The following is a 27,579-nucleotide window of genomic DNA, read 5'->3' as shown; positions in this document are numbered from 1 at the left end:
GCAGACAGGAATTCGCAACCATCGAGTCACACGGAGCCGTGTGGTGCTATTCGTTCTGCTCTACCCCTCACACACCTAACTCCTAGCCCACGTAAGAGAGAACCATGGTCGGGGCCGCAGCGGCGGTCGCTCACTCCACGGCGCCGACTGACTCGGACTTCCGCCGCTACCAAGCGGTATTGGAGGCGGTGCCGGGAACTTCACCGCTAGGCGAAAACGCACCCCAGAATTCCAAATTCGACTTGTACTCAGAACAGCCCAGCGGATCAACCTCTATGAATTCTGGACCAACGCTGCAGCATGTCTGGATGTTTCGCATCTGGCGTCAGTCGCGCCTCGCGACGTTTTATCTGTACCGGTGTTTGCTTCACCTCGTACCTTGAAAGGAATTCTCTTGGACGCCACGCACGTCGAAGGCAAGAGAGGTTTTTACCTTACGTGGAGGAACATAATTGGCACCTGCGTCAAGGCACAGTACGTCTGCCCCTTCACTTTCAACAACGTCATCAAAACTAAGAACACAGTGGTTGCATACTAGATAGTATGCTAGTGGCCTTCTTTGGCCTAATCTCGGACATGCTCATCAAGAGGGCGTATTACTACCCCGATGACAAACAGACCTACGCAGACAATTCCGCCTGGAGGTCAAGAGTTTAATGACAAGTGAGATCGGCCTGATGTCCCTGTCATCGCCGGACACTTACAATCCACTTGAACGATAGTCTGTATATCCGAAGAAACAGCTCGCCGAGAAATCCTTTACGGCTGTCTTCTACAAGTCCATACAGCTCGCTGAAAGGAAGACAGCTGAAGCTTTATCCCTAAGTCCTCGCGTAGAGGTTTCCCTTTCTGGATGGAGTGGAGAGAACTATGTTGTATAGTCTCGGCTAAGGTCAGCTTGTGGAAGACACGATGTCCCAGTCCTGTAGTGCTCCTAGGAGGGGAATCGAAAGGGAAGAACAAGTGGCTATCACCTTGGTCTACAACTGAATTGAACCGCATCAATATCTTAGACACGATGAGAGCTCTGGGATCATCTCCAATAGAGCGGCGATTGCAACAGCAAATATCGAGTCTGTTCAGGAGGCGTTAGCGGAAAGTCCAGCGTTTGGCTTCCAACAGGGAGATTCAGTCGCTACCAGGCCCCTAGACTCAGCAAGTGTTTCGACCCATATCTTTGAGCCATCTTCTTCCATGTGTGCTGATGCTATATGTGCAATCAGAGCGTCACACATTATCCTGAAAGGAGTGGTGCCGTAGGGATAGCAAGAATGAATACTATTGGCAACCCTTTCTTGCAATTTAGGGAAAGAAACACGAATATTTGTTTCTTGTATTGCTGCGATATCATATAGTCCTTCAGAGGCTAGTGGCTGTTCAATCTCCGCCTAGAAGTCCATGGTTATGATGTACGTCTTTTCGTTGAGAGGAGCTACATGGACCAGAACGGAAAGAATCCTTGTGGCCGGATGGCAAACATAGAGCTTCCAATGTACTACACTACGCCTCTTAGTTTTGTTGCTGCCTGGTAAATTCAGACGCAGAAGATGAAGGCTGGGGTCTACCGGTCACGGAAATGGAGAGGGTGTAGCCTGCGTAAAAGAGCAAATGCAAAATAACCCTTTTACGACATACCAATTCACATCTCGATATGACAGGGGATAATTCAGACAGAAAGCGGATAACATGCACGGAGCGCGGGAAAAAGGATAATAGATAGGGATCCGGCTTCAAACCTCCCGGACACCTGCCAGAACTCACAAAAGCACTAGCCTGACCGATGTTTCACGGATTTATGGGTGATTTGATACAGGAAACTATCACCATGGCAAGCAGCGATGCTTAAAAGTCTATGACTTCAAAAGCGTTTAAAACTTTGACATCTTCTCAAGCATCGTCTAAGAAAAATCCTAGTGATGACCGGCAGGATGAGCTTCAGGAGCGAATGGAGAAACCCGGATTGGGCTTGTATTCTCCCAGAACAATCCATAATAGCTTGACGTCCTGTATTGATAAATCCTCTGCTTCTCAAAGAAGCCTCCTAGAATCAAATCCTAAACTAGACACATTTGGAGAGACATGTAGCGTAAGCTCAAGGGTAAATGTTGAATTGGTATCGTTGACTTCACAAAGACAAAGAATGTACAGAAAAGCGCTCTAGAGACACTATGTAACTCAATCTTTGAACGCAGGGCTCACACCACGTGACCCGATTTCTATAGCTGTAATAGCAAATCAAAGCACCATATAGCACCTAGAGCGTGTACATAAAGTCAGGACGCTTGTCTCCAGCGACCCATCTCTGCTCATCAGTCATACCAGCCCACTGAGCATCCATCTTGCCGGCTCTGCGGCGGCTGTTGGAGACTCTAAGTGCGAAGTGCATGAAGACAGATCCACCGAGGAGGAACAGAATTTGGTAGCCCAAGACAACACCGTGGCCGGTGAGGTAACGAGGCGCCTCGGCCTTGAGGTAGATGTTGGAGGAGACAACACCGTTTAGGTTACCCCAGCCGACGACCATGCCGAGGACGAAGGCGCGCTTGAGAGACCCCTCAGTGTTATTGATGACCCAAGAGAGGGTATTTGAGATGGTCGGGTAGATACCAGCGGCGCCGAGGAAAGTTCCGGCGTACTGGATCTTGGGGTTGGTCGTGGAGATCAGCATAACGAATCCGACGATACCAATAGTGACAGTCGCGACGTTGCAGTATCCACGCCAGCGGGTCTTATCGGCAATTACACCAACAGTGACGGTAAGAGCGGCAGCAACGGCGTAAGGTGGGACAGAAAGCAGCTGAGCCTTGGTGCCTTGGTGACCCATAGCGCGGAGAATGGTAGGCAGGAAGAGGGAGAAGGCGTAGAGGGGCACGAGGCAGCCCATGTAGATGACCATGTAGCCGTACGTCTTCCAATCCTTCATGGCAGCGTAGATATGGCGCTTGTCAAAGTCCTCGGCGGTGCGGCCCTGCTTGTCGGCGATGAGACGACGTTGGACGCGGATACGCTCGTCGGGCGTAAGGAAGCGAGCGCCCTCGGGCCAATCGAAGACCATCCACCAGCAGAAGATGCCGACAAAGACGGTGGCCAGACCCTCGATGATGAAAATCCAGGCCCAGCCGGGCTTGCCGCCGATGCCGTCCATCTTGGCGATGGCTGCAGCGAGGAGACCGCCGAAGGAACCGGCCAAAGCGGCGGCGGAGAAGAAGACGGCGGAGCGGACACCGATTTCGGACCCCTTGTACCAGCAAGAGAGATAGTAGTTGACACCTAGTGTCTCATATCAGCCTCTGAGATCTCACAACAATAGGTTTCTGTGAGAGCATGATAAAATAGCGGGCTTACCAGGGAAGAGACCGGCCTCAGCGATACCGAGGAACCAGCGGGCCGCAAGAAGACCGGAAAAGTTGGTGCACAGGCCCATGAGCGTCATGATCATACCCCAGACGATGATGATTCCGGTGAAGAAGATGCGGGGTGTGAGGCGTTTAAGCAAGGCATTGGTGGCGGGCTCGAAGACGGCGTAGCTGATGAAGAAGATGGTGAGCGACATGTTGTAGTCGGTGCCGCTCATTTTGAGGTCGTCCTCCATGCCGGCGAGACGCGCATTGCCAATATTGGTTCGGTCGAGGAAGGAGAGGAGGTACTATGAAGAAATAGGGAATTAGTATACCGTCAATCGTATTATGTGCGCGCAGCTTCTCACGCGTCCAGTCTCCAAGGATGAGTTGAGTGAGAGGGAAGATCGTGTCTTACAAGGAGGGATAGCCAAGGGACTAGCCAAAGGTCGACCTTCCACATGAGCTTCTTGTCCTAAAAAGGAAAGATGAGTTAGCATGAGTGGACTCAGTTCTTTCGTTGTCTCAATGAAGGGCGGATGAGTGACTGAAGGCTTCACGACCTCATCACTCATCCGCCGGGGGAGGGAGCACACGTACGATTGCGGCACGCTCCTCCGCAGACTTTCCGGCGTCGGGATCGGGCAGATCAGCAAGCATCTGCGCCTGCTCAAGCTGGGAGTCGATGGGCTTCTCATCCGAGCTCTCGGCGAGCTCGTGGTCTTTCTTCCCGTAGCGATCCATGGCTACGGTAATGGAACGACGGTCGTGGGTAGCGGGAAAGGTGTTCGATGTGCTAATGAGATTTGCGTATGCGCGCGAGCGCGTTGGAACCAGGTTTGTTGCTTTTCCGAGGTTTGTATGTGGGATCCCGCAGAAAAGTTTGCTTCCCTCTTGCCTTTCGATGGTGGAAAAAAAGAAAAGTAACTCTCAATCAAGAGAGGTAGGATCCGTCGGCAAGGCAGGCGCACGAAATCTGGTGCGTGGTTCGCTTAAATGGTCGGGTTATTCAGGTGTATTCACCGGTAACCGAAGCTCAGGATGATGAGAGGGGATGAGGAGAGAGGTTGAGCAAGACTCAAGATATGGTGGAACGCGGCAGACGGGAGGCGTTGAGAGGTGACGGAGAGGTTAAGTGGGAGGGAGTAACACACACAGAGAGAAGATGTGTCCCAAAACAACCTGGATGAGCTTGAGGGGTAGATCCGAAGCCAACGTGGGATGAAACCTTGAGCGCTGCTTCTTATAAATTCGACGACAACATGGGATGTAGGCGGCCGTCTCGTCTCCCTCTCTTATTCAACGACGGTCCTGCCATGCCCGGGACCCTCCGTGGCCGCCGAGTGCTACCCCCGATCCACTCACACTCACACTCACACTCTATACATCACGTACCCCAATGGGAAGGACGAAATTGGCTTTCCATTTGAATGGTTTCGTTGGATGGCCCGCCCCTCTCTTCCGAAGTACTGTGTAAACAGCCATCACCGTGCGGGCTTCCGACGGGAGGGGAACGGGAGTACTTCAAATTCGGTACCGAAAACCCCTGTCTGCCAGTCATAGCTTCGCCGCCGCGCCGCCCACGACATGGACTAAGGCTAGGTGGATTGTGGTCTGGGAGCCTGGGAGGAGGGAGAATGAGGGACTCTGGGAGTGCCTCATCCGTAACTGCAGGCAGGGTTTGCAGGGCTTATTGTTTTGGGCTTCCGGTACGTACTCCGTAGCCATGCAGCATGCAGGTTGCTGGTCGTGGTCTTCCTCGCAGCTGGCTTGCATTTCGAGACGAAGAGAATGGCAGGAGGTTTTGAGTTAGGGATGTGAGTGGCTGACTCTAGCTCAGAGAGCTCAGGTTGACCACTTTGCTTGCTGCTTGTGTCTCCGACGTCTCGACGCTTCGAGTCGCATTTACACTAGGAAAAGTTATCGAACTTCCTCGTCCGTACGACCGATGACTTGCCCCCGCCAATGCATGCCCAGAGCTCTTGGCACTTCTCATGAGCCAACCCCGGAGCGGTTTGTTGCTAGCGATTGGCCCGCAGACTTGCGAGTCTGGGGCTAGCCAGGTAGGCAGGCTTCGGACAGGATTGAGGATGGGGGTCTCATAATGGGGGGAAGACGAAGGGGAAAGGCGGAGAAGAGCAAGAATAAGCCAGACAGGTGAATGGCCCGTTGCCAATACGACGATGGGAGGTGATAGAGAAAGAGACAACTGGAGTCGACGATGCCCAGGCGCGTTTGAGCAACATCCATGACTCGTCGAGCGCAGCCCTCAACTTATTTTTCTGCCCAGCCCGAGACGCCTGCGCTTATGCTGGCACCAGACGCAAACACGACGGTAAGGGTGCCCTAAGGATATTGCAAATTGGCCTATTGGAATGAGACAATTGCTCCTTGCTGGCAGCACATTGTCTGCACGTCCCAGTGTGTGACCCGAGGGATTTGTTTGTGCTACACTACTCACGGAGAGGCTGTTCCCTGCAAGCTAAGGAGTGCTGAACGGTTCACGAACACCAAATGGACACGCTAGATTGGCAAGAAGGTCGAGCTGAATGCATAGAATGTTCGATTCTTCCCGTTAGCTTCCTTGTATCCGAAGTATGTGAGTCCTTCAGGACGGATGCTGCATTAAGTTCGAGCCGTCCTCCCCCAAGTTTCTTACAAGCTTCTTCTCGTCCTGATGGCCATCGCGGCGCGGGGGAGGAAACGGGGAAGGGGATGGGGAACCTGGTGGAGGTCATGGTGGGCGACATGAAGACAGGGGTGAGAACATGAACAATTTTCGACGCAATTCTCCCCCGACATCATCTCTCTCCTCAGTGCCGCCATCATCTTTTTGTCATCATCGTGACCCCGTCTTCCCCTCACAAGCCTCTCCACTCATCCACTGACATTCGTGGAGGCCCCCGGACGAAATAAGCATAAGAAACAGAAAAGTTCGGACATTGAGCGAAATAGTTGGCCAGAGACAGGGAACCAGCCTTCTCACGAACACCCCATGCCGCGCCCCTCTTTCTCTCTCTCCATCCCCCGCAATCCTGTTTCTAGGCATTTTCCCCGCACGGAGAGGGAGTCGTGGAGTTTGACGAGAGCGCTCCGATTACTTTACGGCTCCATCTGTGTCGAAGTCTTGGAAAGTCTTGGGAGGGGCCCGGCAGTGGAGGCAGGCTAATCAAGCTACGGCTCTTTGCCAAACTAGGGGAATTCTTACCGACGTCTGTGATCCTTCAGGCTCTTGGGGAAGACCTGTTTCCTGGTCTGCCAAGATCATGCTAGAGAAGAGGCCAATGGGGCATCGCGTGCTTTTGACTTCTGTCGCGCTGTCATGTGCGATCAAGTCCCGTTCCATTGGGGTGGATAGTGCCCAGCCCAGCCTGTATTCATTTTTCATCAGCGACATGGATGATGGCGGGCCATCGGGCTTCTTCCCGCCATTCTCATTCTCCAGTGAAGCCGAGACCGGGCAGCACACCGTGGACGTTGGTTGGAGCTTGGCGGGCGCCCGAGCTAGCTAGACAGTCTTGTGAGCAGTGAGCTTGTTGACGAGAGTCGAGCAACACGAGCTCCCCATACCGACGGAAACCAATGGACGAGAGCGATTTTCGCTAGATAGGCCACCGTCGTGAATTGTGCAAGCCACAAGTCCCTTCTCTCACCGAAAGCTCGTGGCAAAGGAGAAGACCGGCGTGATCTTGGCGACTGGTGCGCCCGTTTCCCCGTCCTTGTCTTGGGAACAGCCGCCGTCCAGGGCACTACGAGAAAGACGGCTGGGAAAGCTGTCGACGAGATAAGCTTTGCCGCCATTGAGACCGACTTTGACACGAACTGTGGCTCTCACACTGGCGGCGCCGCCAGCCTGGGGCAACTTGGGGTTAGCTAGCACTGGGCAACCTAGTAGTGGCTCCCAAATGAAACAATGCGCGCTTTTCTGTTGGTCTTCTTACTTGGCGGGGAAGAAAGAATCTAGATCGCAATGTGTCAAGGTTCCTCTTCCCCGGATTTCCTGGTCAACATCAGCCCATCCCGGACTGAAATCACAGCACCACCGAGCACATCCGGAGGGGGCGGAGTTCCCACGCTTTCTTATGCCGGTACACCTCTTTCTTATGCACCAACCAATATCCATAACATAGTGAAGGTTGTTCCAGGAGAGCTTTAGATTGGTGGTAAGCAATGTGCAAGTTCCACGAAGTGCTCCTATGATATGCGCAATAGTGAATGGAACGCATAGACTCACGCAAGCCAAGCTAGAGAACAGGTCCCATTATCGACGTTCTCAGTGCTCTTGGCAACAGGCAGTCCGGTCCCAACAACATTCGCTCATCGCGGGCGGGATCCGATAGCACATCTTCTCAACCGCATAAGCCATCTGCGAGACCACGCGACGAACGCCCATCCGGGTACGGAATGGCCCAATCATAGTCCGAAGCCATTCTCGACCAGGCGAAACCCTATTTGAACGGCTACCTCTGAGAGGTGAGCTAGAAGGTTCGTGGTCCGTTGACCGGGCATGGCGTGGCAACACCGCCTCGACTCGAGAGGATCACTACAGACAACAGTGCCTTCTGGGCGGGACGATGCCGTGGTTTCACGACGTCCCGGTCTGGTTTCGCGTTCCCTTGCACTTGGTTCTCGAATAAGATCGTCTCCAGCGCCGTTCCCGCCTGGGTGGCTTGCGACCTAGCAGGCAACCTTTACAAACGACTCCCAATATCGCGGTCGAAGGGAAGTGAAGAAGCTGCGACAGCTTGTGCTCATAGCGTTCAACTGGCATTCGAAAGAATGAGGGTTGCAACGCAATCAGTTTTGAACCGTCACATGTCTCGGTCGCAATCGGCGCAGATTGCTGTCTGCTGGTCAGTCAGGCCGAGGGACATCCGCGATTCGATACCGGTGATGCGGATGTGGAAAAGTAAGGGTGAGAGTAACATGAGTGGAAATAGGGTGAGACTGACAATCAAAGTGAGAGTGAGAGTAAGAGTGAGAGTGAGAGTGAGTATGTGAGACTCAGTGAGTGTGAGGCCTCTCGGCATTGGCCAACTGTCGGTCGAACCATCTTGCGCTTCTCGCCTACGTCGTGTGAGAATGTGCATGTCTTCCTCCTGTCTCTTCCCCTACATCTACCTCAATTTCGTCTCATGCAATCTCATCTGTTCGAGTAGGTGACACAGGCCGAGCGGCGGTGCGGTTTCATTTCCGTGGCCTCGGAGCGACATGTCCAGTCCTGCATACAGTATGCGGCGAAAAGCAAACAAAACTTTTTCTTTTCTCCTTCTCCTTACAGCCGTCCCAACGTTTTCTCCCGGATCTTACTCCCGCCACTGCCGCCGTGACAATGAAGAAAAAGGAGAAGTAGGGCACAGTACGAGATCTCCGGACGAGTTCCGTCCCAGTTCGTTGGTGCGAGATCTCTCTGCAGGGCCCATCTCGGGCGTTATTCCAACATGAGCAATTCTGTGCGAGTCGGCTTGCGGCCGAAAACGTGTTGTTTGCTTCCTTCTTGCATATGCTGCTGCAACACCGCAGACCAGTGCATGATCAATAATTCGCCTGTTTACGTGCACTCTTATTCGACCGGCAACAATGATCCCGAAAATGCCTCGAGGAGGATACCAAGGGGATGGGTAGCTCGGAAGAAGCATCTCTTTGATAAGAATTTGCCAACAAAGAACGCAAGCTGTGACAGATGCAACCTTGCTGTAGCGTCGAAGGGAAGGATTAGGCCGCCCTGAATATCAATTTGTTTGCTCGAGGCACTCGACGCGCGGCATGCCTAGTGACGCATGTCCTGTTGCAGGAGGTTGAGGACTTCAGGTGAGTGAATCACCCATTGTATTTTTTACTCTGAAATTCCTCATCCTTCATCCCAAGGGATCCTGTGCGCTAAGTAAAACGTGGGAAGAGCGTCGATGCAGGTATCCACGCGCATAGATCTATTGCTGCGCCTAATAATATGGTCCCAACCGTACTTCTCTGCCTAGGTATGGCAAGCAAACAGTATGAACTAGACCCAATAATGACTTGCTACATCTTCCTCATGAACCTTTCCATCTACACAGTACATGAATTTCTTGATATAATTGCTACCCATGCCGTCCTTCCCAGCGGGCCAAGCGGCGCAGCTCTCACAGCAGACCCGTTAGACCTTACCGCCACGGGCCCATTTGTCTCGACTCTCGAGAGCCATTCTTCGTCGCCCTGAAAACCTCCTTTCCAACGATCCAATCGCCAAATGCAGCAAACCAAACATCACAAACGCCAGCTCACCTCCAATATCCCGGCCCTCTCGGCGATCGGCCCGATCCACCACATTTGCGCCACGCAGGGAACGAGGACGCCGAGGTAAGAGCAGCATGAGCAAACACAGCCACGACGAGCGGCAGCCTTACGGCGTAGTCCCAGGAGTCTGGGCACTACGTTGCGCTGTTGACGCTACGGAATCCGAAGTGGTCGACAAACACTACGGTCCACGGTCCACGGTTCACATTGAGGAATGCTACGGACCAGTACCTACTTAATGAGAGGGACGAAGGTCTCCAGACTCTCAATGAAATCTGCTGTGTCACGAATGTCAACGAGACTTGCCACCGCTGTCATCATCGGCGCATACGAGTCGCAAGAGATATTTGCGGACCTTCGGGAAAGGGAAGAGACGAGGAGCTGGAGATTGAGGGCTATGGTGCACCCTTTTACTGCGATGTTGCCGAACAGCTTGGATGAGAGGACTATGCTATCGAACTTGCTGAGACCTCCTGCTGGATCAACCATAGCTGACATCACCCTGTAGACTGTTTCGTTCTCGCAGGCAATTTCAAAATCAGGGCGCGCTGGGCACTGCTCCTTCAATAGCTGCGCCGAGGATCATAAGGAGGATTGCGGGAACAGGGTGACCTGCATAGGTATACCAGGAGATCCTCAGCCGTCGCTTGGTACTTAATATCTTGGTCAAATCGTTACCAGAAGGGCAAAGAACATGATAGCTAGAGCCGAGTTCCCTCACAGCAAGCCCGGACGTTGCGCCTAGCATCTCGAAGGTGGCTCTGCCTCCTATGTCACAGAAGAATTCTTCACATGATTAGAAAGACGAGTTGAGGATAATGCCCTGTAAGATGGGCATTCAGAGGAGTATGTTCGCGTTCATCACCAACACAAGGCAAGGATATTGACTGTCTTTTCAACGACCCGCTCGTCGCCGAAAATCAGGGCGGTACCTCATATTTAAATAATCCAGCCTAATGTAACTCGGCGATGAAGGATGCCTTTCCAGCTCTTTTACTCTCGTCTCTGCGCATCTGGGATGGAAACTTTTGACTTCCGCATGGCGCTTCGTTGTGGCGAGAGAATTTCTCTGGAGATATTGTTTCATTGAGCCTATCCTACTGTCGAAGCTCGATCATACTTGTGATGGTCGTGGACTAGAAGGCGTGCAAGATAGTCGCAACTTTTGACGGGATCAAAGCCAACTGGTCTTTTCCTCGTCTTTAAAGCCAAGTCTATCATTTCTAGGTGGTGTTGAACTTGATCGCTCAGGGATTGACAATAATATAGTCCATGTGCTTGACTTGGACAAAGTACATGTAGAGGTGAAGGTTTTCTTCGCCAAGGTGTTCCAAGTGGAAGCCGATCGCTAGGAAGCCATCAACCTAGGCCCTTGAAAGCCTCACCTTGCATCTCTGGACAAGATGAGAAACAGACAAAAGACATTGTCAGATATCTCAAGGTCCTAGCCTCCGATATATCGGACCTCCTAGCGGTCACGAGCCCATGGTAGCCTATCATTAACCTTGGAACTTGGCACTCCGGATATGCGCCGGAAACATCACCGCAAGCCGGCCTGAAGTCCCCACGAGCCGAATCCACACAGATCCACCGCTCAGGAGCCCCTCTGCCAATGTGCCAGTCCGCTTACCTAGCAGGCCTAAAAACAGATTACATCAATGACTGCCCAGGCTAACTAATGCGAACCGTCCATAGCCTAAGAAACGGGGACTGGCCCCTCCCCCTTCTCGGATGACCGTGCCGCGGCAGACCCGCCGCTGTTCGCCTTTTCCGAAACCGGCGCCGAAATATTTTGGCCGATTTCTGGGCCTGCGTGGGGTCCAAAATGTCATCGGTCAAGAATTTTCGTAGGCCGAGGTGGTATGGATATTTCGCCAGCAGGGGGACCGCAAGGGGCATTTCTTCCTCTTATTCTCAATTCTCCTCCGCCAAGAGAAGCACAAGTCCATTGAACCGTCCGGACGGTTCCATCACGGCCTCCACTTCCCCGATCCCCGGCCTCCGAGTTGCGCCCCACGATGGGTGAACCTAAAACCGATGGCCCCGATGCCGAGACCGGCGTTGCGGCTGCTCCGAACACCCAACCCGGACAGGAGAACCTCGTGCTACCGCTGGAAGGGAATGCACCAACGGAGCCCTACAGCATCTTTTCTCGCACAGAGAAGTGGTTCATTGTCGCAATGGTCGCCGTCGCGGGATTCTATAGGTAAGTAAGGTCTTTCTGTGCCTCACATTGCCTACCCTGACATCCGGCGTAGCCCGCTGCCGGCAAACATTTACCTACCTGCTATCCCGAAGCTATCAGAAGCATTCGGCAAGTCTGTTGAGCTTCTGAACTTGACAGTGACAGCCTTTCTGGCGACTCAGGGCGTCTGTAAGTAAAAGACGACCTGCAAAAAATTACCCCCTGATATCCACCCTACCAGCTATTCAGTGGAAGAATACGACCTAACACTTATACCTGAATAGCTCCGATGCTATGGGGACCCCTCTCCGACCGCTACGGGAGGAGGCCAGTCTTCCTAGTCTGCTTGACCATTTTGATCGGAGCGTGTATAGGAATAGCCGTAATTCCTACAGACGCTTTCTGGCTCTTGATCGTCCTCCGATGCTTGCAGGCTGCAGGTTGCGCCAGCACAATCGCTCTTGGTATTAACTCATTCTTTTCTTCATCCCACTGTATGTGCGGGGCTAATCAATTGAATATCAGGTGCGGGTGTCATCGGAGACATCTCGACTCCCGAAGAGAGGGGAGGATTCTTTGGCACATTCAATCTGGGCCCTATGGTACGTTTAGCCAACTATTGGAGCTTTGCGAAGGGTATTTTACCCTACCTTATCATGGTACTAACACTATCAGCTTTCACCCTGTATCGCTCCGGCGATTGGTGGTGCACTTTCTGATAAACTTGGATGGCGCTCCATTTTCTGGTTCCAGGTCATCATGGCTGTTTGCTGCCTTCTCTTCATCCTTTTGTAAGTTTCGCCTTGCAAGCTAGACAAGCCCTCGGCCTTCCTTTTCCCCCCTCAAGACCGTGCGCTAAGAGTTACTAATCTCTATAGGTTCCTTCCGGAGACTCTTCGCAACCTCGTCGGCAACGGGAGCATCTCTCTTGGTGGGGTGTACACCCCTCTCTTACCCGTGGTAGGTAGATCCCGAAGGAAGAACAAGACCCAGCGCAACAAGTCCGGCGTCAAGCGATCAATCAATCCTTTTGTCATCCTCGTATATCCGGACGTCGCTATAACCCTCACCTTTACGGGCGTCGTTTACGCAGTCAATAACACCGTCGTGACGACGGTTGCCTCTTCCTTTGCCAAAGTCTATCCTTGGTTATCCGAGACCGCCCTCGGTCTGTGCTACCTGTCCACGGGATTCGGCATGATCGTTGGCAGCACCCTCACCGGCAAGTTCCTCGATTGGGACTATGCTCGTATTAAGAAAAAGGTTGAGGAATCCGATGGCGCTATCTTGTTTCCCAAGGAGTATGCACGTCTTAGGACCATGCCGGTGTTGCTGGTTCTGTTCTCCGGAGCTGTGATAGCATGGGGATTTTGCGTCGACCGAGGGGTTCATATCGCCGTCCCTCTCATCCTTCAGATTGTCTGTAAGTCAACATCATAAGCTAAATATTTATCCTCAGTCGGGTCGCGATTCCACAACTGACGCTTTTAGTGGGGTATACGTCGATCGCTATCCTCAATACGACCATGACTCTTATGATCGATATTCTACAAACTAGGAGCTCGGCCGCGACAGCATGTGTGAGTAACTGGCTTTTTCGAACTCTGCCGGAACTCGGAAATCCTAATGCTAGTAATAGACGAACCTCGTACGTTGCTTGCTGGCAGCCCTCTTGGTGGGTCTCATCGACAGGATGACGGCTGCCTTGCGCATCAGTTGGAGTTATGTTCTACTTGGCGGCGTTTGTGCTCTACTCCTACCCCTCATGTATATAGAAATGAAGGTCGGGCCAAAGTGGAGAATGAGGCGAGACTTGAAGTCCGTGGATGACTAGAGACAGTGTTTGGCTTTGATATCTATGCCTCATTTACGTACCTTACCTCGATACCGTACAAAAGGCCATCAATACTTCTACCATGTTATGCTAGTGCCCAACCAAAGATCACATTTGATATCGCATCGACATATGGACACCACAACAGCCTACTTGGATTTCAGATCCAGAGGATTGCCGTTTTGAATTTCCTCGCTACCATCCATTATCGAAGGCTTCGCGAGTGACCTGCAAGGCCACCGTCGCATTTGTTCTCAATCCCAAGAGTAAAATAATGAAGCACAAATCCCCGTAGGCTAAGCAAGTGGAAATGCTGCATAGTATGCAAGTGATTGCTCTCACACGTGCGCCCCTATTGAAGCCACCAATTACCACAGCTTGTACCGACGTTGCCAGGCGCACCCTCTACACAGCCCCAGTTACAGCTAAATAGCAAGTATTTGTGGCCTTTCAAGGATGTTTAACGCATTTGTCAGTCTGTATGTGCCGTAACACAACGCGGACGGTCCCTGTGTTGCGCTTTGTACCGGTTCCTTCACGTGTGGAAATAGCCTCTACAACATGAAGAATAAGCCTTATTGCTTGGATCACGTTCCATGAACAGTGAATTTCGAGCCTGCAACTGGAACACAGAATAACCTACTCATTTAGATGGCGGTAAGTTCGCTTTTACTTTTACTACTGCGGCATCCCTTTTACTTCGACTGTGCCTCAATACAATTTAGCCCCCAGTACTTTACTTGCGGCAACACCTCCAATTCCTTTCCTTTTGGGAGGCACACTCCAAGAAGCCTAAGTACGTAGGAAACCATGGGTGGAAGCAGTATTAAGTAAGGATAGAACGATTGTATTAGCTAGCAAACTATCTTTCCCTCCTCTCAGACCAATCGGCGCATTAAGCTCCGTTCAGAAAAGATGCCGTAGCGAAAACGCTGAATTTCGCGATTGCTCAAAGGCTGTCACCTAACCCGAAACATTAAGAGGCAAGATGAACATCGTCACTGTCGTATTCTGAGGGGGTTTGCGAATACTCGGTTCCCAATTCGACTGACGACTGGGTGTGCTCGCCTCGTTCCCGTAATGAGCCACTTCTCGTCTTCATCGATCTTGTTGGAGGCGTCCCTGGATGACTGATAGGCTCGTAATCGGAATCAGAGCCACTATCGTGGGTGTTACCAACAACTGAAATCTGTGCACCTAAGATTCTTTCGTTTTGCCCCTGTGATGAATCGCAGCTTGCCGCTGAAGGTGGTCGAAAAGGAGGGAGATGACCAGTGGGCTTCCATCCGGGTTGTCGCCTCTTCGTCCGTGGCGACGTTTCCGATACCTGTATCTGGCGTTTACGAGGCGGACAATGGTCCCGTGTGCTTTCCTTTAGGCCTATCAGCTGTTCCTTCACGGAATCCACAGTGCAGGATGTAAGCGTTCCCTCTTCACTGAGTCGAAGACCACGACCTCCATCATCCACATCCGTGTCGAGCAAGAAGCAATTTGAAGAATTTTCAAAATACATGGGGCAGGAGAAAGGAGCCTCAGATTCCATGGCTGTAGGTGCATCTTTGTTGCTCCCCAAATAGTCTCTGTGTAGCCAAAGGATCATGGCATCACCGTCGTAGACAATAGAATGAGTGAAACGCCAGTAGCCTCTTTTGGGTGGAGGGAGATCGAGGATATCGTAGCTCAGTGAAGCCGTAAGATCCTCTTTGCGTTCTGAGACTTGTAAGAACGGATCACATACGATCTTGAGCCATTTCTGCCCAGAACACCATGTTGTGAAAGGATAAGACTTCGTCTGTATACCAAATATATCAGTCTCCAATCCCCAGTAGGACAGGTAAAATGCTTTCAGTCACAGCTCGAAGCTCTGCATCAATATCATCTGAAAAAGTAAATGTGTACATACTGCATCAGCGGTGACTTTGATCTCTTCTTGCCAAAAGATAGTCGGTTTCGCGATGGCTGACTGCTTTCTCTTCCATGCCGAGCCGTCGTAATTCTTCAAGTACCCAACTTGGATTCCGAATGCTGCTCCTCTTTCCATGAACTCCAGGCCCGTCATGGTGTTCGCCGTGGCAATTGCCGCTCCTTTGGAAATATTCCATGAACTACGGCGTAAGTCAGCAAACATGACGTTTGAGAGAAGCTCTGGAACAGCTCTCATTACTCCTTATCTCCCGCCTTTTCGTGAAAAAAGAAGGGATCATCGATTTCGGCTTTCTTGCACGCCTCCCAGACGTGGGCCTGGACCATGGAGCTTTTGCCGCTTCCGCCAGAAACTACAACTCGTACCCTGTTGCTGAGAGTTGCCGCCTCGGCAATCTTCTTCTTTGCCAACTCGATGGGTCGTTTCAGCCCATCCCAAAAGCAGCCCTTGGATTCTTCTTCCGAAAGATAAACCGTCAACGATTTCCTTGCATTCTGCGGATCTGTGACATGCAGCGACATCTCCTTGATTTTGTCCGAGCTGAACTTCTTGATCTGCAGATGAAAGTCTTGAAAAAGGCGCGTCCGCTGTCTTGGAGGTAGCTTGGATTTCAGCGTCTTTTCGCAGTATTCTATTGCAAATTTCCCGAAGGCTTGCTCCCACAGTTGAGTGCCGCCGCTTGTGCCTGGGCGAACAAGATTTAGCCACGGCTGTTGCACAGCAGCACAAACAGAGACAACCGAAGTACCAACTTACAGAATGTGTCGCCTACTCTATAGTAGCTAAACACCTGTTTCTTGCCCTGAACAACAGTAAACATGCAGCCGTTCTGATGGATAATTGTCAGTATCATCTCATACCGGGCGCGGCTTCGGATGTGGGGAGCAAGGTGTCTAGACTCTTACCAAAGTGTAGCCGCCAAAGTCCAAGAAGACTAAAAGTGCAGGCTTGTCGGAGATTCGAAGAATCTTATTGTGGAGGCGTTGGTTCCAGAATAAGTTATGTGCTGAAGCTAGACTTTCCACGTGGAAGTCTACCTCTGTGTCGGTCGTGAAAATATCAGGGAACTCAGGCATAACTCTCCTAATGATGTCTTCGTAGAGGGTTCGCTCCTCGTGCCCCCAGAATGCTGGGTAGGACAGTCCAACCCGAAGGATCTTGACCTCGCTGAGCACACGGCCGTGTAAATCCCCTCCTTGACAGTGACTTTGTACTTGCTGAAGAACAGCTCTGGCGATGGCGTCCATTCCCTCGCGAATGAGCTTTTGGGAGCTCCTGCTTCCCCCCCTGTTCAGATTCTTGTTGATAGCCTTGAAACTATTGATGGCGGCGGAATTGCTGCTGAAAAGTTCCTTGGAGGGGGTAGGAATTCGACTGTCGTCCATTCTTTCGCCCAGGTACACATCGCCCTTTCCGTCTAAATACAGGGCCGAGCTGAAGGCACCCTTTTGGTATCGCTCATCGTGCCCAGGATGAGATTCTGTGTTGAAAACATCTTGTAGAATCCGCTCTCTACCTTGGAAAGCGAGTAGACTGACTCTGATTGCGGTGCTGCCCCAATCCCAGCCCAATATCCTATGATCATCTTGTCAGAGGTATAGAAAGCAGTCCCGATCTCATAGGCATTCGTTCGGTAGTTTCGGACAAGGGTTCTTGTCACTTACGCTGAATGAATCTCTGGAGATTCCATACCGAGATGAAGGATACAATCGTCCGATGTTTAGGAACTTGATGATGGAAAGTGTGAATCCGAATGATGGATCAGAAGCGAAGGGAGGTTGACATGTGCTAATTTAACTATTGAGGTCTCTAGAGTGGAGATAGGTGAGAGATGAAGCATGTCAAGCAATATAATTCGAATCATCACTGCGATGTCAAAGCTTGCAATTGCGCAGTTGAATATGGATATAATTAAATAATGGTCTTTGATAGAGGGGCCATTGTGGGAATTAGAGGGACCAGCAGAAAACATTGAGAACTTGCCATGCTTGCAAGGGAATGCAGCAAAGCTTTTGATTGTTTTCCTTGGGATAAGCAGCATAGACTGTAAGGGATTCATGATTTGAGACAAACAGGTTCAATGTTTGCACGCAAAATTGCATGCCGTAGGCGCTTTCGAAGTCTCGAGATCATTAGTGTGGAGCATCCTTGCAGCTGTTGTTTTCTCTCTATTCTTAGCTGCTTACGACACGTTTGCTTGTCTTCCAGTGAAAATAAGCGAATGCCCTGAAAATCCATTGAAGACATTTGTTTGTGCGCGGCGGGCTGAATTATCAGTATCGGTTGCGTGTAGCGAGGTGCAAACACAAGAAATGGTAAGGCAAGCCTTATCTTGCTTGTCTGATCTTAAGGTACTTATATCATCTGCACTTTGAGTTTCCAAACTCTTCCTAAATGTGTCGCAAGAGAAACACCTCGCAGCTCTTGCACCTATCAGTACATCCTCTTCGGCACCCGTCGTAAGACAAAACCTGCCTGTTCATCATGGATGCTGACCTGCCGATGGCATCTTCAATCTCTCGGAAAGCCGCAGAATATATTCAAAAGCTGACACAACACTACAACACTCACCTCGAGGCGGAACTGAATCAGGAGATGAAAAGGCTCGTCAAACAATACGAAACCTTCAGGGAAAGAATGCGCGATAAACTCGTATCCGAAACGCCAAGCCGATTCCCCTCTGATGAGAAAGGGTCTATCGTTGCTCAAATTGAGGAAAGCTTTCTCTGCAACGTCAGCAATTTCTCTCTCGAACAGGGCATAGGGCTTTTCTCTTCTGGCGTGGAGTATGCCCCCTCAAAGCGACCAATGTTCACTGCACCGCCTGAACTTCGTCAGCCTAGTGAACCTTCGATAGTGGTACTTCATCAGACTCCTTGGCCTGTTCTCCACTTCATACCGCTCACAATCATTATAGTCATCAGACGGGCTTTCTTCAGAACAGACTGAAAACACCACAGAGTATCAGTTGGAATCTCGCAGTCCTTCCCCCCAAGTGCCTAGTCATGACCATTTAGAGTTGAACAAGAGACGCAGGCGAAATCGTAGCCTCGAGAACCTGGAAAATACACTGACAAAAAGATCATCCCCTGCGTCATCGACCAAGAAGCCGCCCAAGAGAACAATTCCCAAGAGTGGCCGTCAGAAGCTTATATCAAAGAAACAGAACAACAAGCGCTTCCAACGTTCTAGACAGAAGAATGTCACATGCACCTTGACGTCGTCAATCACAGTATACTACCCTACGAACTTTGTCTTTTCTTACAAGCTCAACGACGACACAAGTTTCTACATTCTTTCTTGCCCAAAGATGAGCAAAGGCTGCCATGATCCAATCTTCAGTAGTGATCCCTTCGAAGATGGTCTAGCAGCTACGCACTTCAAGAATTGTGGCATCGCTTTTACCAGCGACGACGAGATTGTTCGTACATACGCTCGGCGAGGTCAGTGAACGGATACTCGGTCTCTTCAATGTGTTTATTTGATCTGACATATCAATGCTACGTAGTCAAATCGCCATGGAACGCCCCAGTCAAGCAAAGCTGGGTGAAAGAACACAACAACGGACTGAAAGCCCGAAAACCAAGTCCGCGGAGTAAGTCTCGTACTTTGGCACTTCAGATTCACGCTTGAGACTCACTCAAACACAACACAGACTCTGCCCAGACCAGTACCTGTCATGACATCCCCGCATGCGGGAAGGAGACGAAGGGCAAACCTGGCGTAACTGAAAGTAACAAAGACCTCAGTTTCGAGCCTGAATCAGACGATCACAGAGACGAGGTGGCTACAGGATCAGATGATGGCATGGCTTGAAACTCGACTGGGCCGACATAATGCATGCAGCAATTCTTTGCCTCTTAGATTCCAGGACACTTTACTAGACCAAAACCCTGGATACGGAACACCGTTCATTCAACATCATTTCTAGGCTTACCGGGTCTCCGCTACGAAAAGAACATGTCCTCAGAAGCAGATATGGGGGGTGGGGAGAAAAAGAAATCAAACCAGAAAAAAAAATATAGATTTCCTTTGTCGTTTTTTATAGCATTAGATCAGGCCTCCCTTCTGTCATATTCAACTTCGGCATGAAGAGATTTGGGGGGCGGCTTAGGGTCTACCTTAGTGTCATGGTGCTATCACACTGCACAAAGGCTGTGTCCGGGAGGGGCGAGGTCGCTAGATTTTTGTTAGCTGCTTTATGGCCAACGGCAAAGTCTACCTTGTGCTCTCCATCCAAGATCTTGTACAAGATTCGTACCTCTACATGAATGCCTGCTGAGTAGCTTCTTAAGCTCAGTGTACTAATATATGTAATCTCGACAAGGATATGAACTGTGTAGGGGTGTAAAATCTGCTGGACAGTGCGAACTCACTCTCCACTTTCCCAGATCTTTAAGGATTTCAATTACGTCCATTGGATGGTAAAGAGGAATGATGTATGTAATTTGAATGTTAGACTGTCGGGACCAGTGCTAAAAAGAAGATGTATCGGAGGTGAATATACTGGAGTATCTAAATATTAACAATACATCGATATGAGTTCATTGCGGAGTCCGGATAGAATAGTATGGGCGGTGGATATAGAGATGGTGGAATTGAGTAGGAACTTGGACAAGGTGATGTGCGCTGGTTTGGATAGGGCGACGGTCTATAACCCGGCACTGTACTTTCAGTGTAGCGGCCGCTAACATAGGTTGACCCTAGAAATACACTGATCCCCCGAAGCATGCCCTGGACGGACTTTCTCTAGAATGTCAAGTTGCCCACACGATGCTCATGCATTGACATTTGTATAGATACTCATGGATGTAGTTCCCTGGAATCCCATATCCAGTATATAGCGCTAGCAATGGTAGCAAATGGCCTGCACAGATTTCCTTCCGGCGAATATCAAAGGGAAAGCAGTCTGCTCCTAGCCTTTAGTAGATAGGCAGAAGCTGAATTACAGTGCAACCCCATAGAGGCCTCTGACCCCAGCCATAGAAGCTTAAAAACGGTTCAGCTCCATCCTCGCACACCATGAATGCACCGTTAAAATCTGGACCCATTTCCCCGGGATAGTATACACCGTTATCGTTGAGGGTGAGACCTTGTGTACCGTCTTCGCACTTGAGCTCCACGGGTCTACCGCTAGGTACCATCGCAGGCCCGCGCCAGGGCACCACCATGCCGGCGAAGGAGGATGCGTCGCCGCCAAAGTCAACGCCAATAGTATTATTATTGGCATAGAATATGATTCCTTGACTTTCGGGTACCAGGATCACGGTGGCCTGACATGCGGCGTCGGAGACGTAGCCGAGCTCATAACCCTGGATGATAGGCCCATTGCCTGGGGAATCGGGGTAAAGCATGTTGGCCCATAGACGGAAACCGTTGGTTCCATCGTCGTTCCTGGCGGTAATAGTTGCCGCTATTGCACCAGCAGCAAGAACGGTTGTTTTGAGGATGGCTTGAATGATCATTTCGAAGTTGTCTTTGGGAATTAGGAAGGTTGGCAATAATGTTTCTATAGTTAACGTAAGAACGTACAGAGCATTTCGTCAGGGTCTGAAGTTGGTATGATTCAAGTTACCGTGGAAAGCTTCGTCCTATTTATATTGGTGTCCACCATCTTCGGTATTACTTCAAGACATGTTTTAATATGGTAATGTAATGACATATTGGTTTCTTGTCTACATTCCGCACATGGATGTTTTCTGTTTGTGCCCATATCATCCCACATCGCTCGTAAGATGGTGGGCTTACGACTGTCCATTCGACTGCAGGTCTGCCTATGAGAGCCTCCACAAGATATTGCCTCGGGAAGAAAATCCGCTAGTAGGACGCTGGCCAAGGCTGACTTACATCAACTGGCCACGATCTACCTCGTATCCTCGAGGCAATATTACGTGCATAAGCTGTAAGATCAGACATGCCTAAGCGAAGTCCAACAAGAATATAATTACCATGCGATCAGAAGAAAACAAATACGAGGGACTGTACACAAGAAACCTCTTGCGCCTTCGGATTATCAAAAGAGATGTTATATGCAGCTGAGGACCAAAGTATTTCCCCTCTGGCGGTTTGACTTATCCAGCGGCAGCTTAGTATGGTAACAGTGGCCTCAAGGGGGCAATTCTTCTGAAGCTGATGCTAACTCCCAATGTTGATAATCGCTCTTAAGGAATGTCTTGTCTTGTTAAGTGGGTTCACGGTTTTTGCAACTTGGTGCTGCCATGTCACCAATTCCTCTCAATCACCTTTCGCTCAATGATTACGTATGTGTCATCTTACCCGCATTGCAGATTCCTTATGTGAAAGCACTAAAAGACCTGACCTGCTGACTTGCTCGCCAAAGTTTTCGACAGTGCGGCCTATTTTCCCTTACGTGGCTACACACAACCAATGGTGGTCTTATCAAATTGATGATTCATTCACAGAGTGCATTCTTTGTGGGCATTGTGGACTAGGTAATGGGGAGTGAGATGACAAGAATATGTGGTGCTCGTAGTAGGCTTCACTGAGATCGCCTGTATATCTTTGTGTTGCGATCATTTTCTCTTTCTTCATTTTGACGTCGAAGCCACGAACCATGGCTAAATTTGGCCGAAAAGGAGATCGTTGGCGTCCAGCTCATCAGGCCCGGGAACTTCGTCAAACTGCCTGAAATGCGCGTACCAGGCCAGAAATTCTGGAATCATCTCAAAGATGTGTAAGCCGTGATCCAGTGTGGAAAGAGTGTATCTCCACTTCCAAGGGTCTTCGTCAGAGTCGCGGCTATACACAATGCTGAAGTTGGCATCCGGCCCTGTGCCTGGCGCCCAACCTCCCGCAATTTGCCAGCACTCTGGGAGACCCGCGTGTTGCGCGAGGTCCTCAGGCGTCATCACTCTCTCGGCGTGCGGGCGTAGGTCATCTCGGCAACCCCACCAGAAGGCCGGATGGGACCTGTTCCGAAAGACGGGCAGCCCGTAGCCCACAATGCCGTCAACGAGCCCGGCCAGCACGCGAAAGTCCTCGGGAATCGAGATGGTTTTTCGCACGTCTTCCCTAGACTTTCGCTTCAAATTCTCTTCAATGACGGAGAGGTACTCGCGACGGATAGCGTCACGCTCCTCAGAGGTGCCTTCATGCTCTTGCATCGTGTAAGTACCGTCGAGGCCAATCTTCGGCGCCAGCTCATCGAAACGTGTAAGAACCTCGCTAGGCTCTGAAACACCAAAGTCCTTAAGGTTGGTGTCAAGGAGCGTATTGAGGCCGTCTAGGCGGAGCTCTTCGACGTCCTCGTCGTCTTCTAGATCGTCAGGTACCGCGGCAGCAATGAATGGTACGTAAACATCGAGAGCGCGGCGGTTCTGCGTTGAGATGAACGAGCGATATGCAGCCAGCGAGACGGCGATGTCATCTGGAGATGAGGCCATCTTAGGAGATGAGGATTGAGAAATGGATTCCAGCATGCGGTGTCAAGCAAGTGATTATAATGAGCAATTTAACAGGGCCTTGGGGGAGGATAATTAAAGATCTCTGGGTTATGTTGAACTGAAGCCTTTTCTAGATTTTAGGCAACCTATTAACTTAGCCCGTAGTCTAACCAAACCCGGACCGTCAAGCAAATGTGGAGAACATTATGTTTGCGGAGACATCACGTGTTGAAAGACACTGAGTTTTCTTAAAAGTTTTCTTAAACCATAAATGTCAACGTTTACGTGGTTAGCGGGAGTAATAAGTAAAATTGCGCAAGTATGTGAAGCAATTGTTGCTGCCTTCGAGAACATAGATACATGAGAATGAGTGAAATAAGAAGTGGAGTTTTGAGGGTATTTGGCTCAACATGCGAGATCGACCCGGCCTGTCTTCCTTCCTTTGATCAGAATTCGGCCGCGTTCTCTACTGACCGCGCGTGTTTGCAGTCATGGAAGAGACGTCAGGGCATAGACACTCTTTTCGTAGCCAGCAATGACTTTGCCAGGATCTTCGAGCGAGAATCAAACCGGCTGGCCACCGGGACTGAAGTTACCGCATTCCGACAAAATAACATTCCAGCGCTCGGCCTCGTGGAAACGCTGAGTAGAGGGAAGGTTCGGGAAGGGGATCTCGCGCCAGTTGACGCATTCCCACATGGCAAGGGAAGCAAAGTCGGCGACGGTGCGGCAGGGGACGTTGATGGCGTACGTGTTGTCGTTACACCACGCAATGGCCGAATCCTGGTTGCAGGTGGTCCGGATGCACTGGCGCGCCTGCACGATGCAGCGCCCGACGTTGTACAAGTGGTTGATGCCAGTTTGGATATCAATCTGGGACACAAGGCCCCAGCGGCCAGCTCCGCAGGTTTGAGAATAAGCCTTTGTATTAATTAGTAAGACTTCTGTCGAAGTGTGGTAAAAATGGTTACCTGGCGAGCTTCGAGGGGGCTACTGTTGTGCGCATCTCTCTGTTCAACACCGGACTCGGTGATGTTGACAAAGATGGAGGCTTCGGGGGTATCTGCGAGGATCTGGGCGTTGATGGCCTCGATGTCGGCGCCCTCGTAGTACACATCAGGACCTCCGGGGGTAAGCGGTCCCTCCCAGCCCAGAAGGCCGATGGGGTAGGGAATCAGACTCTCATCCCGGGCAACGAGGCCAGAATCAACTGGAGAGGCCTTGATATAAGTAAGATTTAGTAAAGAGGTCGATTATCCATGAAGAAAAAGTATGTTGTCAGAGCCGCGACTTACATAAGTGATACGAGCCATGGTGGCCGCCACGAGTGCGGAAAGAACAGTCTTCATGGTGAGTAAAGTAGATTGAATGAGACTCTCTGATGTTAAGTGGGAGCTTTCGGTTGATGATGAGAGCAGGTTGAATTGAACCTCCTGAATAGTGAGACTTGATCAAGTCTTTATACTCCGCGAGTGAGGGGCCAAACCTTCCAAGCCTCGGTCATGAGGCTCACCTCCCCACTAGAATAGATCAGACTCGACACACTGACTGTGCCGAAGTCTCAATAAGAGGGCTAATTTCCTTCATGGTTTTACACTAGACCAAATCAAAGCATGCAAATGTTTTCGAAGTCCAATGTTAATCCTGCGGGATCTGCCAAGTCATAGTGAAGTTGCAGTACATAGCTCTGGGCCGCCAGGGTTCAGCTTGGCGGCAATATACGAATTCCTGAGTTCCCGTGTATCAATACCATAGACTAAGTAGTCTCGCAAGGTCCAGGTCTGGGTACAGTGACTGAAGTTCTGTCTTGGTGCCACATGTGACTGAGAGGTCCACACTGACGGAAGTTCTTATAATCGCTTGGCACCAAGCATAACCCCTCAATTGTGGGATGATTCAACTCTCTATTCGAGCTCAGGCTCCACGGGAATCTCCAAGGCTTGATCTTTGTTAAAGAATGGTTTTACAAAAGGTTTGGGAGAGGCTATAGAGAATGGTCGCAGGCCTTTCCAACTTGAATGTTGTAACTATGCTTTTAGTATTGTGGACTACAACGCATCTTCTTCCTATGGGCTAAACAGCAATCGAGGTGGCAGTAGCAAAGGAGTGTAACTAACAGTGGACTTAGTAGTTCCGTGGTATAAAGTGGACAATGGGAACTAAGTGTGGTGAGCTCCGCGATGCAAACAGCAAGCGAGCAAATCAAAGCGAGGGATTTTTGCGGTTAATGTTTCGATGAATTCCCTCGGCTAGCTAATTACGGCAGGATGTTGGCATTGAATGGAGTTCCAGTGCATGCCTATTACTAGCATACCGAAGTCCCAAATAGTCTCCTTGGAGTAAGCTTATTTTGGCCGAGGACCCGATGCGAGGTGTGACCATGCCTGTTAAGATTTTGACCGAATGCCAAGAGGGATTTCGTGGCATAGCGCTCCCTTATGCCAAGCGAAGCCGAGAACTGAAGTCCTTTTCCACCGCTTGGCTCTTGAGGGAATACTTTCTATCAGCGCCATGTTCGATGTTGTCCCTAGCGGCTAGGAGCGGCTAGTAGTGAACTTACGTATTGATTGCTGATGATGGAAGGACGTATCTCGGGTTGTATTTTCGAGCATAATAACGGCAGCTGCGCCGCTCACGGGCTTGTTTACAGATCGCTCGTCTAGCAATTCTCGAAACCATCAGGCAGCTATCATGATTGCATGTGTGATTTTTCTTCATTCTGTTCTTCGGTTTCAGGCGCCGAGGTTCTTTCGTCGTCGCTCCAAGCTAGTCCATATTTGCTATTCAACCTCTTGTGCACCCAGCGAGTCCGAAAAGTCCGAGAAAGCCAGCATACATGCTTAGACGCAAGCCCGTCCGGACCTTCCGCGACCCTTCGCACAGTGAACTCAGGGTCTAAAACAATAGCAGACTACAACTCTGGAGTGGGTTGTCGAAGGGTAGGGTCTTGGCTTGGGCGAATGCGCACCCGGGGAGACCACTGGGGGAACTCGTAGAACGTCGGCCGTCCCAGATGACTTGTTGAATTTTCCAGCTCAATGCTAACGGCCTAATTGCTTAACTCACTGGCTTACTCCATGTTCAATTTTCCCCGGATGTGGAGGCGCCGACGATACAGGGATCGTCCCAGATGCTGATCTGCCGCCAGACGACGATGCCGTTTTAGCTCGAGAAGAGGACAGAGTTCAAATGAGGTACGCTTATCCAGTACAATATGATGTGGGAGGAGATTGGATGGTAAGGCAGGGCAGCACCTGAACCCTGGCAATGGAGACCGAATGGGATATCTCTCAAAAGCCTGTTATCGAGGGGCGGAGGACACGTCCCAATTCCTTAGCCCTTATTCAATGCTCAGGCATTCGGGTTTCGCTGGCAACTGGGCGAGGGACCAGTAGACGGCTTGCTCGACAAGAAATAAAAGTCCCTTGATTCTCTCGACTTGCGCCGGGTCCCCGTGTTGGGTTCCAAAATATTTATCCAAGGTGTATGCTGTATTTAAAAAGAGTATGCATGCCGCTCCCTGAAGCGCCTCCGCCTGGCCAGATACCGTTGTACTCGTAGCTCAAATCCCACCAGCCACAGCCACTCTCTAAACTCCCCCTTGAAATATATATGCGTGCAGATTTTTGTTCTCCCCCTTTGGTCATCCTCGCTGGTCAAGCGAGCCTGCCTGGCATCTAGCCGCGTCCACCGTTGTAGTCAGCGCCGCCAGCCTTGCGCAACCGCTTGACAATGTCGTCCTCGTCCAAGTCGCCCTTGTGATCGGCGTTGACCGTTATGCTGTGGTGCGGCAGCACCCTCTTGACCTCGCTGCTCTCGATGCTGACGCGGGCCTTGCGCATAATCTTTGTGTTCTGGCCGATCCAAATGACAAAGGCGAACTTGACGCGCTTGCTCTCGACGTCGTTGGCGTACTCGACGCGGACGTAGGCGTACTGGACCTGTGAGTCGTCCAGCTCCGAGGCCAGCTCGGACAGGCCGCCAGTGCCCGTCTTTGTGAGGGTCATCTTGTTGCCGACGGCGCTGGCGTAGGAGATGAGGAGCCAGCTCGTCTCGTCCTTGTCGGAACGGACGGCATCGTAGGCAGCGGCGATTTCGGGGGCGTCTAGACCGGACATTTTTTTTGAGGCTGGCGGATGTTCGGGATCGGGAGGGCTAAGAGAACGGCGGCGGAGGAGGAACGAGGAGGAGGTGGTCCCTTTGGTGGAGACTCGAGTCCGGGTGTGAGCGGGAAAGATTGGGGACAAAGAGAAAGTTAGATAGGACGAGAGGGAACAAAGGCTCTTCGCTTCTCGAATCCTGCAGGCGGTTTGGGGCCGGAGAGGCAGAGGGAGGGGTGGTCGTTGATTGTGTAGGTGCTTGGATGAGAGTGGTTCGAGAAGAAGTGGCAGCGGATTGGCGGTGACGAGACTCGACGGTTGGCAAAGGACGAAACGGCGTCCAGAAAGGCCAAGGTTGCATTCTCCTCCCACTCGTCTGGTTCCAGGTCCCGCCCATCTTTCCTTTAACCCCACCATCCGAGGGCGAATCAAGCTGGAGGCGGAGGGGCAGATTTGTCTACGTACCTAATTCTTGTGACTAGTCTCCAAGCACAGGCCATGGTCGGCCTCACCCGAAGT

The 27,579-nt window shown here is 50.9% G+C and overlaps 7 protein-coding genes across 7 annotated transcripts; 1 reads left to right on the top strand and 6 right to left on the bottom strand.

Moving 5' to 3' along the window:
* Window positions 1-2,254: 2,254 nt before the first annotated feature.
* Window positions 2,255-4,082, bottom strand: HER10_EVM0002083 (major facilitator superfamily transporter; the record flags this gene model as incomplete). Its single annotated transcript, XM_035471809.1, has 4 exons — window positions 2,255-3,270; window positions 3,346-3,646; window positions 3,757-3,813; window positions 3,939-4,082. The coding sequence occupies 4 exons, from the start codon at window positions 4,080-4,082 to the stop codon at window positions 2,255-2,257; spliced, it is 1,518 nt and encodes a 505-aa protein (XP_035328940.1).
* A 7,463-nt stretch (window positions 4,083-11,545) lies between these two features.
* HER10_EVM0009743 (uncharacterized protein) lies at window positions 11,546-13,730 on the top strand. Its single transcript, XM_035479219.1, has 8 exons — window positions 11,546-11,820; window positions 11,873-11,988; window positions 12,084-12,263; window positions 12,325-12,401; window positions 12,475-12,590; window positions 12,678-13,222; window positions 13,291-13,379; window positions 13,439-13,730. The coding sequence occupies exons 1-8, from the start codon at window positions 11,633-11,635 to the stop codon at window positions 13,631-13,633; spliced, it is 1,506 nt and encodes a 501-aa protein (XP_035329897.1). The 5' UTR covers window positions 11,546-11,632; the 3' UTR covers window positions 13,634-13,730.
* An 879-nt stretch (window positions 13,731-14,609) lies between these two features.
* HER10_EVM0001823 (uncharacterized protein) lies at window positions 14,610-16,942 on the bottom strand (the record flags this gene model as incomplete). Its single annotated transcript, XM_035471558.1, has 5 exons — window positions 14,610-15,425; window positions 15,537-15,738; window positions 15,798-16,242; window positions 16,314-16,386; window positions 16,463-16,942. The coding sequence occupies 5 exons, from the start codon at window positions 16,940-16,942 to the stop codon at window positions 14,610-14,612; spliced, it is 2,016 nt and encodes a 671-aa protein (XP_035328912.1).
* A 3,537-nt stretch (window positions 16,943-20,479) lies between these two features.
* HER10_EVM0012088 (uncharacterized protein) lies at window positions 20,480-21,022 on the bottom strand (the record flags this gene model as incomplete). Its single annotated transcript, XM_035481491.1, has 1 exon — window positions 20,480-21,022. The coding sequence occupies one exon, from the start codon at window positions 21,020-21,022 to the stop codon at window positions 20,480-20,482; it is 543 nt and encodes a 180-aa protein (XP_035330172.1).
* Window positions 21,023-22,135: 1,113 nt separating this feature from the next.
* HER10_EVM0008624 (uncharacterized protein) lies at window positions 22,136-22,960 on the bottom strand (the record flags this gene model as incomplete). Its single annotated transcript, XM_035478139.1, has 2 exons — window positions 22,136-22,654; window positions 22,739-22,960. 2 exons carry the CDS (start codon window positions 22,958-22,960, stop codon window positions 22,136-22,138), a joined length of 741 nt encoding a protein of 246 aa, XP_035329756.1.
* Window positions 22,961-23,524: 564 nt separating this feature from the next.
* On the bottom strand, window positions 23,525-24,309 carry HER10_EVM0007709 (uncharacterized protein; the record flags this gene model as incomplete). The annotated part of the gene is made up of 3 exons (XM_035477255.1): window positions 23,525-23,881; window positions 23,932-24,180; window positions 24,256-24,309. The coding sequence occupies 3 exons, from the start codon at window positions 24,307-24,309 to the stop codon at window positions 23,525-23,527; spliced, it is 660 nt and encodes a 219-aa protein (XP_035329643.1).
* A 1,988-nt stretch (window positions 24,310-26,297) lies between these two features.
* Window positions 26,298-27,395, bottom strand: HER10_EVM0010399 (cofilin/tropomyosin-type actin-binding protein). The gene has a single exon (XM_035479859.1). It carries the CDS (start codon window positions 27,076-27,078, stop codon window positions 26,638-26,640), a length of 441 nt encoding a protein of 146 aa, XP_035329980.1. The 5' UTR covers window positions 27,079-27,395; the 3' UTR covers window positions 26,298-26,637.
* Window positions 27,396-27,579: the final 184 nt, after the last annotated feature.

Source organism: Colletotrichum scovillei (assembly GCF_011075155.1).
Source record: "Colletotrichum scovillei strain TJNH1 chromosome Unknown Contig00009, whole genome shotgun sequence".
Classification (NCBI taxonomy): Eukaryota; Fungi; Ascomycota; class Sordariomycetes; order Glomerellales; family Glomerellaceae; genus Colletotrichum; species Colletotrichum scovillei.
Note: the sequence above shows the minus strand (reverse complement) of the source record. Positions and strands in the feature narration are given on the sequence as shown.